The 17,032-nt window shown below is 47.0% G+C and overlaps 3 protein-coding genes across 6 annotated transcripts in view; 2 read left to right on the top strand and 1 right to left on the bottom strand.

The window, feature by feature from the left end:
• The window catches only part of anks3 (ankyrin repeat and sterile alpha motif domain containing 3), a 204,546-nt gene that overhangs the window by 2,828 nt on the left and 184,686 nt on the right, over positions 1-17,032 (top strand). Inside the window, exons 10-16 of one of the 2 annotated variants that reach the window (XR_014630984.1) lie at positions 294-458; positions 625-749; positions 865-1,006; positions 1,885-2,149; positions 2,304-2,375; positions 2,475-2,566; positions 2,696-3,131. Coding sequence is in view for 1 of the 2 variants with exons in the window: in XM_084456674.1 (XP_084312800.1) it covers positions 294-458; positions 625-749; positions 865-1,006; positions 1,885-2,149; positions 2,304-2,375; positions 2,475-2,557 (852 nt within the window). In the remaining variant the exon portion in view is untranslated. Of the gene's footprint in view, positions 1-293; positions 459-624; positions 750-864; positions 1,007-1,884; positions 2,150-2,303; positions 2,376-2,474; positions 2,567-2,695; positions 3,554-17,032 lie in introns of those variants that run through there. The other variant, XM_084456674.1, reaches the window with a different exon arrangement.
• Positions 3,766-14,396, bottom strand: wdr24 (WD repeat domain 24). Of its 3 annotated transcripts, XM_084456400.1 has the most exons (13): positions 14,374-14,396; positions 14,021-14,073; positions 13,416-13,581; positions 13,066-13,142; positions 12,159-12,642; positions 11,512-11,689; positions 10,615-11,287; positions 10,334-10,446; positions 9,765-9,898; positions 9,389-9,493; positions 5,603-5,943; positions 5,065-5,249; positions 3,766-4,706 (listed from the first exon to the last, which is right to left on the bottom strand). In XM_084456400.1, the coding sequence occupies exons 5-13, from the start codon at positions 12,637-12,639 to the stop codon at positions 4,538-4,540; spliced, it is 2,379 nt and encodes a 792-aa protein (XP_084312526.1). In that variant the 5' UTR covers positions 12,640-12,642; positions 13,066-13,142; positions 13,416-13,581; positions 14,021-14,073; positions 14,374-14,396; the 3' UTR covers positions 3,766-4,537. The 3 variants fall into 3 exon arrangements, with proteins under 3 accessions (XP_084312526.1, XP_084312525.1, XP_084312527.1); XM_084456399.1 differs by lacking the exons at positions 14,021-14,073; positions 14,374-14,396 and having other exon boundaries at positions 13,416-13,899; XM_084456401.1 differs by lacking the exons at positions 3,766-4,706; positions 14,021-14,073; positions 14,374-14,396 and having other exon boundaries at positions 5,089-5,249; positions 5,603-5,938; positions 13,416-13,899.
• LOC311323561 (uncharacterized protein) lies at positions 14,456-16,489 on the top strand. Its single transcript, XM_084455810.1, has 6 exons — positions 14,456-14,538; positions 14,759-14,894; positions 14,986-15,079; positions 15,246-15,405; positions 15,746-15,898; positions 16,200-16,489. The coding sequence occupies exons 2-6, from the start codon at positions 14,761-14,763 to the stop codon at positions 16,373-16,375; spliced, it is 717 nt and encodes a 238-aa protein (XP_084311936.1). The 5' UTR covers positions 14,456-14,538; positions 14,759-14,760; the 3' UTR covers positions 16,376-16,489.

Raw genomic sequence — 17,032 nt, 5'->3', positions numbered from 1 at the left:
TCAAAAAGCACTATTGTCCATTCTTTGTGGTGGAAAAAGCTTCCATGTCTAATAAAACAAATGGCAGACAGGACATGTTACAGACATGGCAACATTACACACACACACACACATATCTCAGTCATATCAGTTAAAAAAAAAAAAGAAAGAAAAAAAAAAAAGGTAAAATAGCTAAAGCTATAAAAAATTGCTATAAATGTACACTACAGCACCGTCATATACCACAACTGTTTCACATCAGATCCACTGTACTGTCACCACAATGACATGCACAATGCTCCTTTGTCCTGCAGGACTCGGACCAAGCTAAAAAGAGCTGCTCCCGCCGAGCGAACAAGGGCCACCACTCCAAAGGCAAGGGTCGCCATGGCAGCAGTGACACAGTGCAGCCCAGCGGGACAGGGAACTCTGGGATACGCTCGCCCGTCAACCCTCCTCCATCCTACACGGGTCCCAAGGCACGTGCCAGCGTTGGCTCGCCATACATTTCTAGTATCGAAGGCATAGTCGATCCATCACATTTCCTTATCTTGAGAGCAGTCTTGCCTTGCTTGCATGTATGTTGTGTTTTCTTGGTTTTTTGACCTGCTGACATGGCTAACCTTTGACCCCGTGCTGCTGCAGGATCTGGCGGAGTTCCTCGAGCAGATCGGCTTCTCCAAATACCTCCCCCTGCTGGAGGAACAGGACATCGACTTGAGGATATTTCTCACCCTAACAGAAAATGATCTGAAGGAAGTGGGAATCACGTAAGGTTGAACTCAAAACACGTGTAGCACCACAGACAGGAATTTCCACCCTTTTCAGGCTGTATGAAGCCCACATAGAAACCCTCATGTGCTTCTGTTTGGCTCTCCACTGCAGGCTGTTTGGTCCCAAGCGTAAGATGACCTCAGCCATTGCCCGATGGCACAGCAGTGCCCGGCCGCCCAGCGATGCTCTGGAACAGGCCTACGCTGACCAGCTGGAGGCAGAGATGCAGGAAATGGCCATTCAACTACACAAGGTGGCTATGCTGAGCCAACCCTGGCGCAAACAACCCCTATTTATGTTCGCTTCTCCAACCCTGACAGCTATGTATCACAAGCCATTGTTTGACTTTTTACCATATCTCCCATATCACACAGTGCAGCTGACTCCAAAGTTAGCTCCCTGTGGCATAGATTAAGCTAGTTACTTTGTATGACCAAACTACCACCTGAGCGTAAGCCCTGACTCCTCCCTTTCCTGTGTATCTCTCCTCTCCCGTCACCCGTTTTACTACTATTACTACTACTACTATTACTATTATTACTACTACTACTACTACTACCACCACTACTACTACCACTACCACTACTACCACTATTACTACTACTACTACTACTACCACCACTACTACTACTACTACTACTACTACCACTACTACTACTACTATAACTACTACTACTATAACTACTACTACCACTATTACTACTACTACTACTACTACTATTACTACTATAACCACTACTACTACTACTACTACTACCACTATTACTACTACTACTACCACCACTATTACTACTACCACTACTACTACTACTACTACTACTACTACCACTATTACTACCACTACTACTACTACCACTATTACTACTACTACTACTACTACCTCCTCTACTACTACTACCACTATTACTACCACTACTACTACTACCACTATTACTACCACTACTACTACTACCACTATTACTACCACTACTACTACTACCACTATTACTACTACTACTACTACTACTACTACTACCACTATTACTACTATTACTACTACTACCACTATTACTACCACTACTACTACTACCACTATTACTACCACTACTACTACTACCACTACCACCTCTACCGTTGGGTGTGCGGGTGCAGAGGTGTGAGGAGGCGGAGAGCCTGCAGGCCCAGGTGGCCCAGGAGAAGGAGCTGCGCACCGTGATGGAGGGCTGCCTGATGGAGGACAAGATGGCGTGGCGGAGGGTGCACTCGGAGCTGGTGGAGAACCACCGGCTGGCCCAGGACATGAATGCCACGCTGGAGAAGGACCACACCTGCCGCGCCGAGCTGCTGTCCCGCCTCTGCGCCGACGGCAACGGCGGCCCCCTCCTCGGACATGACAGGACGAAAGGCGACGGCGGAGGTAACGGCATGTTGAGACCGGACCCGGGCCGCGTCGGTTACCAGCCTAGCGTTCAGCACACCTTTCAGTTAGACGGCCAGCAAATACGCCAAGACCACATAAACTGTAAGTTCGTACTGTCCAAACAGCTGCAAGTCTATTTCTCCTCCAATAGGTGGGGAAGGTTTGAAGTCCACCAGTGTACCTGAGCTTGTGAAAAAGCTGGATTCCTATGAAGAAGAGTTTGGTAAGACAATTTACAACGGATGTTCATTAGCGAATGGATAAAACGTAATCAAAAGTGTCGTCATCCGAGCCCGTTGAGACTTGTGTGTGATCCTGCCAGGGAAAACCCTCCAGACTGTTCTGCAGAGTCTCAGGCGACTGAGTGTCCCAGAGAAGGTGACGGACAGCTGGGAGCAGCCCTAGACATCGCTGGTGAGCGCCTTCTCTGGGGTGGAGGATGTTCTGGCGCTAACTCTCCAGGGGTGTGTGTAGTGCGTATGAACACCACCGGCACACGTATGAAGGTACTCTTCTCAGCTCGCTTGTCCTTGTTCTCCTCAGGGGCTGGTGACGGGGCTGACGGAGGGTGAGCGTACCACCCTGAACACACTCAACGGACTGGGAGCGGCCCAGAGACGAGGCCAGCGCAGCCCAGACCCACTAGGAAGAGGGACAGATGTCTGAGCACCAGTGTAGCCAGACCTCGCTCTGTGGAAATGGCCGTTAGGCCAGGGGCGACAATGGGTTGGTCACGCACGGGGAGAGGACACGTGCAGCTTCTGCAGGGATTCGACAAGCAGGCAGGAAGGGTATCAGTCCCTCAACGCCTGTGCTAATGATGTTGGACTGTTTCAGTTCCTGTGTGGGAGTGGGAATGTGAACAGACCTGGTTGACCAGCAAGAACTCTCAAGTGAGGTAGAGTCTTGCTGTGGAACATACTGACTGTAGATCTTCAATGCAGTTCTCCAGTATGAAATGAGTGTAAATGATCTTAATGTCACCAAACATAAAAAAAATATTTCAAAACAAAATTATAGACATGCTAGTTAAGATTATTTCAGTGTACTCAATCGTTCAGAATTAACTTTATATTAGTTTTTCAAATGAAATTAAGCATTATTGAAATTCTGATTGTCTTCATCTGCGTTGCATGTTGGGTGTTGACCTGCTGAATGTTCAGTAAAATCTAGAACTGAAAACGGTATAGATGGAAACAAAGGCTGTTGAAACCTCCTGTTTATCTACTATCCATGCCTACAGGACTGGTCTCTTCTCTGACAGTTGGGCAAATGTTCTGGATGTTTTTTTCTTTGTTTGTCCTCTGAAAAGTAGTATCACACAAACTCCTCAAATATATTTATGTTCACATCTTAAAATATGATTTCATCGAGTCCTGTGTGCGATTTAGTGAATGTTTTGTGTCCAAGTCTGAAAATCAATTAATAAAACATTTATTACATTTTCTAGAAATGGCAACGTGCGTTACTAAAATGACCGTGTCAATATAAATAAATAACCTGTCACATTCAATAGGTTTAACAATACAATAAGACCAGATCACATTGTTCAGGATACAAAGACAATACTTCTAGTGAAATATGTATTTATTGCCCTAGAAAACACTGTGCAAACATGATTAGTGGAAGAGCTGAATGGTTAAATAATATCATGTGAATATAGCCAACATGACCAACACACCAGCCTTCACAAAATAGGTCTCTCTATTTACAAATGTAATGAACCATTTAGAAAATGGTTCTGTCCAGCTGTTATGAGATGAAGCCAGCTGGACAATACTCAGATGAATTTAAAAACCAAAAAAGGAAATCTTTTTTTTCCACATACTGTCTGATTGTATAAACTTCTGGTTTCTAGTCAATGTCACAGAGCACTGAGGGTAAGCTCTCCCAAACATAGCTCCATGCATCCCCTTTGTTCTCCTTGATTGGCTCCTTCAGTGGCTCAGGCCCCTCCCCCATCTCTCTGTCAGCACCAGCGCACCCACCTTGCTAACATCCAGGCTGGGCTAATATGAGGAGTGATCAGCCTTCCTGCCATCACAGCCACCCTGCCGCCCGGCCCAGGGTAGGCCAGCCTGGAGGTGGGCGAGGCCGGTACCAGGCCAGCTCCCACCAACACAGCCAGCCAGCCAGGGGGAGCCGGGCCGGGCCTGGGGGAGCCGGGCCAGGCCTGGGGGAGCGAGGCTGGGGCCTGGGGGAGCGAGGCTGGGGCCTGGGGGAGCGAGGTGAGGCTGGGGCCCTGGGGGAGCGAGGCTGGGGCCCGGGGGGAGCGAGGTGAGGCTGGGCCCTGGGGGAGCGAGGCGAGGCTGGGGCCCTGGGGGAGCGAGGCGAGGCTGGGGCCTGGGGGAGCGAGGCGCGGCTGGGGCCCGGGGGGAGCTCAGCTCAGGTGTACTCACACAGGTGTCCACAGCCGGCTGGACAGTGCGAGCTGCTCTTCAGCCAGTTCATCATGTGCTCCAGGTGCCCCCCGTGGCTGCAGCCTTGGCACCACACAAACAGGCCCTTCACCACGTGATGGCACACGGCGCACACGCTGGCACACTGGTGGCACCTGGGGGAGCGGAGGGAGGTTAGACATCGGAGTCCTCAGCAAGCTGCACAGGTTTGAGCAGCCTGCATGTAGTTTGATGTACTGTACAGTAGACCAACATACAGGCCTGTAACGGGTGTCAAAAGCTGCGTGCCTAACCCTCAGGTACAGTTGAGGGTTCTGGTGCTTATCTGAATCTCCTGTCTTTTTATGCTCTTAACCAGCCTTACGTTTTTCTCTGAGGTGAAATATTTGGCATTATGACTGGAATTCAAGCCAGCCAATCAGAAGGCACGCGGGAGCGTTCACCAGTGTTTACAAACCTAGTAAATCAGCTCAGCTTGGATGAGGGGGAGGGGGGGGGGGTAGTCGAACGTACCTGTCGCAGATCCACCCCTTGTTGCTCATTGGCCGCTTGCAGTTGCTGCAGTTGACGTGCAGGGTGGTGGAGGCCTGGTTCAGACAGGTGATGGCGCTGCACGTGCTCAACTTGATGACCTCGTTGGAGACGTTCCAGAGTTCAAAGCGCTGCAGCAAGTCAATGTAGGACATGTACCAGTGTTCCTGGAAGAGAGAGGCGCACGCAGGAGTCTATTAGAACAAGTCTGAATCCACAGCAATAATGTCAGAAATAAACAGGTTTTAATCAGTATTAAGAAGTGATGACATTCACGCTGTTCAAAGATCAAATTCAGGCTATTTTATTCCATTAAGCAAATCCTCATGAGTTTTTGACTGAACTAACCAACACTAGGCCAGTAAGTTACCCCTAAAGTAACCATAGAATAAATAATATTGTTCATTTTAACAACAGACCACACGTGTCTTGCCAGGGCACACAGAGTAGTTGATAGCGAATGATCCCTTGACGGGCTGAACAAAAAGCTTCGGCCTCGCCGCCGCCCGCTCCCCCTAACCTGCGTGAGGTCGTCGATCTCCTTGCGGATGCGGTCGCCAAGGACGATGAGCACGGACACGGCCATCTGCACGTCGCCCTGCTCGGCGTAGTGGCTCAGCATCTGCCGGACGACTGGGCAGAAGAAGCGCGGCGGCAGGTGGGGGGTGAAGAGCGGCTGCGAGATGGAGATGAGCGAGAAGGACTCGATGGGCGTCAGGCACAGCACCTCCGCCTCGCTGCCGCTCACCTGCGGGGAGTCGGCCTTGTCCTGCTGCAGGTGCTCGGGCCCCGTTGGGTTGTCCATGATCTCGTGGCGCAGCGGGAAGGCCTCCTGGGGGAGCGTGTACTCCTGCTCCTCCGCTTCAGGGGGGGGGGTGGAGGAGGAGGTGGAGGAGGAGGTGAAGGAAGAGGTGGAGGAGGAGACGGTGAAGGAAGAGGTGTAGGAGGAGGAGGGGGTGGAGGAGGAGGTGTAGGAGGAGGAGGTGAAGGAAGACGTGGAGGAGGAGGTGTAGGAGGAGGAGATGAAGGAAGAGGTGAAGGTGTAGGAGGAGGAGGTGAAGGAAGAGGTGGAGGGGGGGGTGGAAGGGGAGGAGGAGGAGCAGGTGAAGGAAGAGGTGGAGGAGGAGGTGTAGGAGGAGGAGATGAAGGAAGAGGTGGAGGAGGAGGGGGTGGAGGAGGAGGTGTAGGAGGAGGAGGTGAAGGAAGAGGTGGAGGGGGGGTGGAAGGGGAGGAGGAGGAGCAGGTGAAGGAAGAGGTGGAGGAGGAGGTGTAGGAGGAGGAGATGAAGGGTGAAAGGGGAGGAGGAGGAGGAGGAGGGAGTCGGGGAAAACACAACTGTGAGCAAACAGCGTAATATACATGTGAGAACCCTGGAGAGATGATATGTAAGGGATAGTGTATATAAGGGATAGTAGAGGTCTTCTCAGGTCTAAAATGTGGACCCGAAACAGAGATGGACTTGAGACATTTGTTCCGAGATCCGACTAAATCCCATCATTTTTTTAAATATGTATACCGGACCCGATTTTGTCCGAGAGCAGGAGTAGGACAGAGACCCGAGTCGGATCGGGTATTTTACGGATCCGACAGGTAGTAGTAGCAAGTAGCCTAGTAGCATTAATCGCTTAGGCTGTCACGGCTGTTGGCTTGCATGCTGTTGCATCACAGTTGGATGGAATTGCGATTTATCCTCTCAATCTTGACAGGATCAATCGCTGTTTTGTCAGGCTGTGATGTGGCAGCATGGAAATGAAACGGCCGTAAATAAATAAGGTTACAAAAAGCTGCCGCTAGGTTTGACCTCTTTATATTCATTTTCTTTCAGCTTATTTTTCACAAGGTAGGCTACTGGTGGTGGCTGCCGTGTCTCCGCTCGCGTCGCGGCCGCGGTCTCACTGAATTCGCGTCATGCGTTTCTCTCGGGTATTACGCATAATGATAAACAGACCCGAGGTAATAGAAGGAACCACCCGAACCCAATTGACCATAATAAAAGCGTGGAAATGTGGACCCGGACCCGTACGGGTCTCTGGTCCGATTCGGGTCCTTTTGGATTTACCCGACCCGTGAAGACCTCTAAGGGATAGTGTATATAAGGGATAGTGTATATAAGGGATAGCGTATGTAAGGTATAGAGTATGTAAGGGATAGTGTATATAAGGGATAGAGTATATAAGGGATAGTGTATATAAGGGATAGTGTATATAAGGGATAGTGTATGTAAGGGATAGTGTATATAAGGGATAGTGTATATAAGGGATAGTGTATATAAGGGATAGAGTATGTAAGGGATAGTGTATATAAGGGATAGAGTATATAAGGGATAGTGTATATAAGGGATAGAGTATATAAGGGATAGAGTATGTAAGGGATAGTGTATATAAGGGATAGTGTATATAAGGGATAGTGTATATAAGGGATAGAGTATGTAAGGGATAGTGTATATAAGGGATAGAGTATATAAGGGATAGTGTATGTAAGGGATAGTGTATATAAGGGATAGTGTATATAAGGGATAGAGTATGTAAGGGATAGAGTATATAAGGAATAGTGTATGTAAGGGATAGTGTATATAAGGGATAGTGTATGTAAGGGATAGTGTATGTAAGGGATAGTGTATATAAGGGATAGTGTATATAAGGGATAGTGTATATAAGGGATAGTGTATATAAGGGATAGTGTATATAAGGGATAGAGTATGTAACGGATAGTGTATATAAGGGATAGTGTATATAAGGGATAGTGTATATAAGGGATAGTGTATATAAGGGATAGAGTATATAAGGGATAGTGTATATAAGGGATAGTGTATATAAGGGATAGTGTATATAAGGATAGTGTATATAAGGGATAGTGTATATAAGGGATAGTGTATATAAGGGATAGAGTATATAAGGGATAGTGTATATAAGGGATAGTGTATATAAGGATAGTGTATATAAGGGATAGTGTATATAAGGATAGTGTATATAAGGGATAGTGTATATAAGGATAGTGTATATAAGGGATAGTGTATGTAAGGGATAGAGTATGTAAGGGATAGTGTATATAAGGGATAGTGTATATAAGGATAGTGTATATAAGGGATAGTGTATATAAGGGATAGTGTATGTAAGGGATAGAGTATGTAAGGGATAGTGTATATAAGGGATAGTGTATATAAGGGATAGTGTATATAAGGGATAGTGTATGTAAGGGATAGTGTATATAAGGGATAGTGTATATAAGGGATAGTGTATATAAGGGATATAGTATGTAAGGGATAGAGTATATAAGGGATAGTGTATATAAGGGATAGCGTATATAAGGGATAGCGTATATAAGGGATAGAGTATGTAAGGGATAGTGTATATAAGGGATAGTGTATATAAGGATAGTGTATATAAGGGATAGTGTATGTAAGGGATAGTGTATATAAGGGATAGTGTATATAAGGATAGTGTTTATAAGGGATAGAGTATGTAAGGGATAGTGTATATAAGGGATAGTGTATATAAGGGATAGTGTATATAAGGGATAGAGTATATAAGGGATAGTGTATATAAGGGATAGTGTATATAAGGGATAGTGTATATAAGGGATAGTGTATATAAGGGATAGAGTATATAAGGGATAGTGTATATAAGGGATAGTGTATATAAGGGATAGTGTATATAAGGGATAGTGTATATAAGGGATAGTGTATATAAGGGATAGAGTATGTAAGGGATAGTGTATATAAGGGATAGAGTATGTAAGGGATAGTGTATATAAGGGATAGTGTATATAAGGGATAGTGTATATAAGGGATAGTGTATATAAGGGATAGTGTATATAAGGGATAGAGTATGTAAGGGATAGTGCGGTGGGAACCTCGAGGCAAAGCCGAGTAATAAGTGATATCCCGCTTATTACTCAGCTACTTACCAACAACATTAATACACAGATCAAAATTTACACAAAGGTCATCATCATTCCACATTTTCTCTTCACATAAGCCTACAAAAGCCAACCGTTATGTTTAGAATGTTCAGCAACTTTCAGACAACCTCCAACTGTCGCCCATAGACATATAATGTGTTGCCCTTGGCAGCGGTGATTATTGCACCAAGCCGGTGAATTATCAAGAAATAATTCACCAGTAGAATGAGCAATTGTCCAATCAGAATCGAGTATTTCAGAGAGCCGTGTAATAACTATATATATCTATGTCTATAGATAGGTTGGCAGCAGTCAAGTCTATGATAGGCACTAGGGAGTGTTCATGTATGGGGTTAGCAGCGGCTAGCTGTCCAGTGTGGGCCATAGAGCAGGGCGTGGGACTCACCTGCCTGGTTGTCGTGCTCCATAGAGTAGAGGTCATCATCGTCCAGCTCAGCGTCCCCGAACATGTACTCCGCCTGGCCCTCGCTGCCCTCCGTCTCCTCGTTGTCTGCAGAGAGATGGAGGAAACTCAGTCAGCGTGGTTCGCTCTATCAGGGAATCCTGTCACGGATAAGCGCCTAGGGGGAGTCGTTAAGCCCGGCGCACAGCTGGAACTCTTAAGAGGTAATTGCGGTGCGATGTCATGAATATTGCACGAATGGCTGTAAACCGGTCAGATTGGTCATTGTATAAGAGTGAATATATGGATTTAATGAATATTGGAATTTGGCCTTGATTGGCTCCGGGAGTAGCTCTAGAGTGTTGCAGGGACGTCTCACCGTCGTTGTTGTTGTTGTTGTTGATGAGTGAGTTGCCAGGCTCCAGGTGGATGTTGTCCTGACGGCTCTCTCCTTTGCTGCGGTCCAGCCTGCTCTCGCTCCCCATCCCTGGCCCCATCTCCTTCATACTGAAACTGCAGTGAACAGGGGCAAGGCCATAGAAGAATATTAATTATGCTAAATATAAGATTCTAAGAGACAACTCTGGTCTGGGGTAATCATGACTTCACAGGTTAGCTTCATGTTAGTCTGACTCAACGGATGTAGGTTTTGGGGATAAGCCTCATCGTTTGTTTATTGCCGCCCAATCAGTAGCGATGGATCTGATTCCCGGCCAAATCAGATTCGATCCAGACTACGTGAAACAACTACCAAGCAACCGCTCCGCTCAAGATGATTGTGATTAGTTTAATGAAATTGCCCCGGTAATGAGTCCAGACAGATCTTTCTCCAGCGCCGGCACAGCGTTAAACGAAGTGTGGGGATAGGTCTGGCTATGCGAGACTAGCTTCATTTCAATCCGAGTGCTATTCCAGGCTACTGAGAGGCTTGTAACAGCTTGCTGTTACCTGTTCATTAAGGGCAAGGTGCCCAGCTTGCCGATGATGTGATTTGGACCGGGCGTGGTGAGGTTGGCTGGGTCTGAGAACATGATTCGGAGCATGGTCCACGTGGTTGAAACCTATGATGGAGAAAGGTTTGTAAGAACAATCGTTTAACACAACATAACCCATGGGATTAAAACAACCACCCAGACTACTCAGTGTCAATGATACTCTATAGGTAGTCCAGTATGTCATATAGAGTAGTAGGAGATACGACTGTTTTCCAAGGATGCCTGGTGACAAACCTGAGGTCTGTTGAGTTCTTTGGCCACTTTGGCGTTGTGGTCACACAGCTCGGCGAACGGCTTGCCGCTGAGCAGGTAGAGACGCGCCGTCTTGACGAACCAGTCCATGCGGCTGCTCTCCAGGTCCGTCTCGAACACGCTGAGGGCGCTGGACACGTGGGCAAACTGTTCCGTCAGGTCGGGCTTCTTGAAGAAGAAGATGGGGTGGCGCCGGTCGCCGCCCGGGTACGGCTTCCGGCTGGCGTCCCCGCTGATGAGGCTCTCCTTGGCGGCGAAGGCCAAGTCTCCGAACAGGCCGAAGCACAGCCCCTCGGGATTGGCCCGGTCCACGGGCCGGCTGGCGTCCTTGAACATGTGCTGGTAGAGCGTGCTGTCCTTGGAGCCCGACAGCAGGAAGTACGGGTCGTGCTGGTGGCGCCACACGATGCCCGTGGTCACGTCCTTGTGCTCCTCGAAGGTGGCGAAGGGGATGAAGGGCCGGCGGACGTCCCACACGTAGATGTTATGGTCCACCATCATGGAGCAGGTGGCCAGGTGCCACTTCCTCTCCGGACGCCACTTGACCCGGGCCACCGAGGCGATGGTCTGGACGCAGTAGATCTCCTTAGCCCGGTTGGTGGTCATGTCCCACACCTTCACCATCTTGTCCCTGCCGCCAGTGGCAAGCCAGCCCCTACAGACGCCAACACAACAGCAAGCTTTTGAAAGGCACAGTGACAACATTAATATGTAAATCACGGTTGCCTTGTTGGGCACGGAACAGGTTAAAATGTTCTGAAGGGTTCTAGCTATCTGGACATCCTGAGATAGACTACCTCATTTCAGTTCTCAGTTTGAAAGCATTGTGCTGACATGAAGCTTGACAGTTGAAGGATCCTCCCTAGAGACTGATCTTACCGGTCATCGGGGTGCCAGTCGCAGCAGAACACGGGTCCGGTGTGGGCGGTGAACATCCTCTCGTACCGGTCCGGACGCCGGATGTCCCACAGCTGGACGTTACCATTCTCAAAGGAAGCAGCGAAGGTGAAGTAATCCTTCATACTGAACTGGACGTCTCTCACGCTCTCCGACTGACCTGGGGGGGAAGAGAAAAGCCGGCGAAACCTGATATGTGAGAACACGCAAACATCTCTGTGGTCTGATGCACGAGTAAGAGTGTGATACAAAGTCCACACATCGAAAGCTGTTGTTTAGAACACTGTCAGAGCCGAAGTTGCTTTCAGAAACAAGTGCATTCTCATCTGTAGGGCATTGCAGGTAGACAACACCATCGATCTAATATAGAATAGAATAGAATGTCTAACTTGCCATATATTACCAGTACAGGTACATTGAAATTCTAGTCATTGCTTGTCCTTACAGTAACTTATCAGCAATAATCAGTTACTAATTCCAGCCCTAGGTACGTAGCTAGACATTTAAAGGTTGCCAAACAGGTAATTTACTATGCTATAATCCTAATTCTATAATTCTTAAGTGTTTACTGCCTTTGCCTGTAGTGTATACTGTATAATACTAGTGTATGTTTCTCTGTACCAGCCTACCTGAGAAGGTGCTGACAGACTCCTTCTTGCGCAGGTCGAAGCACTTCATGTAGCCATCCTGCGAGCCGCTGAGCAGCATGTAGACCTCGGTGGGGTGGAAGCACACCTTGTTGACGGTGCGCTTGTGCTCGGTGAACAGCTGGTCCTGCTTGTTGCGTGACGGCTTGCCCAGGTTCCAGGTGACCACGGCGCCGTTGGTGGCGGCGGTGGCCAGCAGGTTCTCCTCCATCTGGTGCCACATGACGTCGGCGCAGCTGAAGTTGAGCGAGGGCTTGCGGCCCACTCGCAGGTTGAGCTTCTCCGCGAACTGCTCCTCCTCCAGGCCGTAGATCTTGAAGATGTTGCGGCCGGCCACCACCACCTGGGTGGCGTCGCGACAGACGCTGATGGCGTTGGCGGGCGCGTCCAGGTGGCAGAACATGGTGCGCCCGCTGATGGCGCTGCTGCCCAGCGCCGTGGTGACGCGAGACATCTTCTCCATGGCCTGCAGACCGAGACGCAGCTTAGTGATGTCATAACATTATGATGACTGATAGTTTGTGATGAAAATAAAAAGTGATTTGATCTGATTGGTCCTAGGTTGTAGATATGAAATGAGTAAGTTGAAACCCCTGGTGGTTTGTGCCACAACCAACCTGGCCTTACACTGGAAGGGTCATGCAGTAATTACATGAACTGTATTCTGTAAAACAGGATTTCATCTCACTAATTTAGAAATTGTCAAGGGAAATGAGACATATTTTGAATGTCTCTAGTTTTGCCAGAAGATGGCAGTGCAGCTCTGAGAAATAATCTTTGGTGACTACAATACATGCAGTGTTCTTACTGCTAAAGCTGGTATCTCACACTATCATGCCTTTGTAATCTCTCTTTTAATCAGTTGCTTTTATGAGACTTAGAGACTTACTCCCAAGTAGCAGCGATGGACCTCTTAGCCTCTGAAACAACGCAGAGGCCTTCTCATGCAATCCTGTCAGAGCTCCACTACGAGAAACAGACAGAAATGTCAACAATCATGAAACCTCATCCACTCTACGTATCAGTGTCCCAGACATGAAAGATAAATCGATCCGTAGAGGTAGATGAAGACTGTAGATTTTTGTTGTTGTTGCTCCATCCTGTCAAGTATATAAACGTTCTATGCAACTGATCTTGACTGAGTGAATGTCCCTGCTTTTCTGGTAATGGCAGAACGAGCTGACAAGGAATGTCTGAAACTATAAGGAATAAAAGCCTGAACGCCAGAACAATGCTTACCTACGGCCCAATAGTCCTCTATAGAATGGATGAGTAGAATATTCACCTCCCTGCACTGGGGGTTCATGTCGGACTACTTAGTTCCTCCAGCTCCCTGGGTCCTGAGTGATCGTGCCCCGGGCTAGGGCTGAGGCTGAACCATGGTGAAGAATGACACACCAATGTGCTGAAATACAGGAAGGCAGGGTGGGCCTGGTTCAGTAGCTTGGTTACCCCACATCACATAGTCATGTGTGGCTTTATGTACTAGTGTAATAAACAGAATATGAAATCATGACTGAATACCCAATATGCCAGTACTCAATACAAGTCATTCTCTGGTTTTTGGGACAAGACAGACATGAGTCATGTGGTGTTTTGCTCAGGTGATGAGGCACAAGATTATGCACGTGTGTGATTCGTGTTGACCTTGTGACGAGGACGTTTTTGAATTTAACACGTATATCTCGACCAGGATCTGTCGTTAGAGCATAAGGTTAATTGAATTCTGATCAAAGCACTACAAAAGGTAACTCCGTGATATACTTTAACTAACTTCAGCAAGCCAGCTCAAACCCCAATTGCCACTTTAGTGCTCGCTAGCTGATTGGTTTTGTGTTGTTTACCTTCTGAAGTGCAGATAAACGTCCCTCCAGCTATCAGGACCTGAGAGACGAGCCTGGCAAACGCACGATGTGCATATTAGCTGCACAGCAGTCTATCCAAGTCACTTTCAACAATACTCTCCTTGACAACCAAGTTGTATTGAGGTAGCTAGCTAGCAAGCTAACGTTAGCTGGCAGTAAAGTTGCAAGCGTATTAGCATGCTAACACTTAGCTAGCCTGCTGGTGGCAACACAACAGTCACTTGTTAACTTGCAAATAACATGAGCTAGTTGCACGTCTGTCGATATGTACAAAATAGTCAATATAGTATCTTAAAAAACGATAAATGTCCTAGTTATTATGGAGGACTAACCTGAAACAAGTGTTGTTCACAGCAAGAAAACCGGAAATAGTATTTTTCGACCACGCGGGATTATTGGATATCGCGAGAACACGCAGCACTTGACGGAAGTATACGAATAGCTTTTTATTATTCATACTTACGTTGGTCCCCTTGAAGAGTTAATTATAGATGCAGGTTTGTTTTTAGAATTTGTTAAAATTAACATTAGGCAATGCTGCATGTTTGCATGGTCTCCTAACAAACATTGTGGATGATGAACTAGCCGATATTTGCATGCAAGTTGTGTGTGCCCTCCCTCCCACAGCAAAACAGCGTGTGTGTGTGGTCTCCGCAGGCCTGAGATGGGTTTATCCCCTTACCTGCAGTCATGATGGGTTTATCCCCTTACCTGCAGTCATGAGTGGAGATCTATTTGCCTGTGAAGATGCTGCTGTCTGGAGAAGACTGTTTGGGAAGTACTGGGAGGTGGTGGAGGCCAAGTCCCTTGGCAAGGGCAAGAAGTCTGTGAAACTACCAACGCTGGATAAATGGTAGTGTAGTGATTCACATTTCTATATTCAGCTTTTAACCAGGATCAGGGTAGGCCACCAGGCAGCTGCACTCTGTTTGATCTGTGCTCAGGTTTCAAGAGGAGCTGCCTGCAGCCATTGCTGAGCGACCTGGCAGATATGTCACACTTCCAGAGCTGGTGAAACTGATGGAGTGGAAGCTCACTGTACGTATCAACCACACAGAGAACCAAATATGAGCTCAATATCACCACCAGACCATGTCATTTATCGCATGTCTCTTTTGCTAAGCAAACACAGTTTGTGTTAACAGGTCTACTTTCAATACAAAACTGCAAATCAACTCAACTCCGATTTTCTCCCCGTCTGCAGAGGGGGAAGTTCCGGCCACGTCTGCAGCAGCTTGTGGCCACCAACAGTGAGGAGGCGGTGGAGAAGTGTTCCAGAAAGGCCTTCCGCCTCCTGCCGGATGTCCAGGCTGCCATTACAGAGCTGAGCTCTCTAAAAGGCCTGGGTCCAGCTACAGCCTCAGGTCAGCATGGCCCGTACTACCGCTCTGACAGCGTTGTGCAGGGTGCTGGCTGATCCACAACCATGGTGCTCAAGATGATTGCATCCCTGTCTTTTTTTAGAGTAAAAGTTTAAGTGCTCAGTTAGGGAGAGGGAAAAACACACAAACGTTTGGTTCAAATACCCTCTATGTGGGTAGATTGTATTTCTATTAAGTATGGTGAATAAAGCTTACCTTAGCCTTGGAGGACTGGGACTCCCTGTCCTCTGTTTAAGGGTAGTTTATATACAGGAAACGCCAGCAATTTGGTCCAAGGGCAGAGTTTAACTTGGCCTTCATCTGACTGTCTGTTTTGTTCCAGCTGTATTGGCAGCAGGTGCTCCTGAAGAGGCTGCCTTCATGGCTGATGAAGCCGTGGAGAGCATAGCTGGTCTGAGGCCCATCCAGTACACTGCCAAACACTATACACTCTACCTGAGCAAGGTGGCTGAGTGCACAAAAACCCTTAACAAAGGTGAGGCAGCAGTTGGAACAGTGGTGTGTGTGTGCATGATCCAGAATGCCCAAGTGAGGATGCTAGTCAGCACAAAATAAACATGCTTCCCCGATCTAGACATGTATTGATCATTAGTTTCACACTTGACACAGTATGAAACAGGACTCCATTTGTCCTATCAGTAAGCCATACATACTTTATAGTCCTTGTGTATGTATATACTGTATGTGTTAGAAGAAGAGGGAATGTCTAAGGTGTAGGATATCTCATGCTGAAGTCTGTGCTGAGGTTGTTTGTTGATCCACCCACTCCTCCTTAGTGGACAGCCGGCGGGATTGGACGCCCCATAGGGTGGAGCTGTGTTTGTGGGCATGGGCCGTAGCCAATCAGCTGCAGCTCCCCCTTCTGAAGGAAGTGAATCTGAAAGGCAGCCTCAGTGATTCCTCGGACTCGGACACCGACAAGAGACCAACCAAGAAACAAAAGACCAAGTAACCTTTTACATATTTGTTATTGTTAAGCCTTCAAAAGATACATCACTATACATATTTTGTCCTATATTTAATGACCAAATAAAACTTTAATATCAAACAGGATATTAGGATCCATTGTGTTATCTACTAATTAAGCCACATTTTATGAAAGCTATGTGTCAGTCTCACATAGATTATAGCCTAATTTAATGTATTTTTATTGACAGCTAACCCCTCTATGATAGTCTATGACCTGTCTTGCATTACTAAATTGGCAGTGGGACATTGAGTAGACACATTGCCACAGTATTGTTCTTTATTCGTATTGTTCCTAAATGAAATCAAGTACAATGAACAGTACAAAATAAAACAAAATATATACAATATAAAATGGTTTTGTTCAGAACATTTAAAAAGTACAATACATCATGAAATAATTAATGAGGACTTAAATATAAACTATCCATATTTACACAAATTTAGTTTTCATTTGTTTCTTCTTAACCCAGAGAAAAATAGCCTCTTTTTTTGTAAACGCTGTATTAGAACAACATCTGGTCTGGATCTGGAGACTGAACCTCCTAAGCTTGGCACCATTTTATCAATGCAAGAAAACAGCCAAACTACCACAGCAGCACAGATATGGCCGTGTATTGAACTGTGTCCTTTAAAACACCCC

The sequence above is a fragment of the Borostomias antarcticus genome, assembly GCF_949987555.1.
Source record: "Borostomias antarcticus genome assembly, chromosome: 22".
NCBI classification, from domain to species: Eukaryota; Metazoa; Chordata; class Actinopteri; order Stomiiformes; family Stomiidae; genus Borostomias; species Borostomias antarcticus.
The sequence above is the reverse complement of the archived record's forward strand: the minus strand, read 5'-3'. Positions and strand labels throughout refer to the sequence as shown.

Excerpts from the sequence above, each read along its gene's own strand:
- wdr24 (XM_084456400.1), bottom strand. The coding sequence starts at position 12,639 with ATGGAGAAGATGTCTCGCGTCACCACGGCGCTGGGCAGCAGCGCCATC. Across the intron at positions 9,899-10,333 it reads ACCTTGCCCTTAATGAACAG|TTTCAGTATGAAGGAGATGG; the intron begins GTAACAGCAAGC and ends TGTTCACTGCAG. Across the intron at positions 4,707-5,064 it reads AAGGGGTGGATCTGCGACAG|GTGCCACCAGTGTGCCAGCG; the intron begins GTACGTTCGACT and ends CCGCTCCCCCAG.
- LOC311323561 (XM_084455810.1), top strand. The coding sequence starts at position 14,761 with ATGAGTGGAGATCTATTTGCCTGTGAAGATGCTGCTGTCTGGAGAAGA. Across the intron at positions 14,895-14,985 it reads CTACCAACGCTGGATAAATG|GTTTCAAGAGGAGCTGCCTG; the intron begins GTAGTGTAGTGA and ends ATCTGTGCTCAG. Across the intron at positions 15,080-15,245 it reads TGATGGAGTGGAAGCTCACT|AGGGGGAAGTTCCGGCCACG; the intron begins GTACGTATCAAC and ends CCCCGTCTGCAG.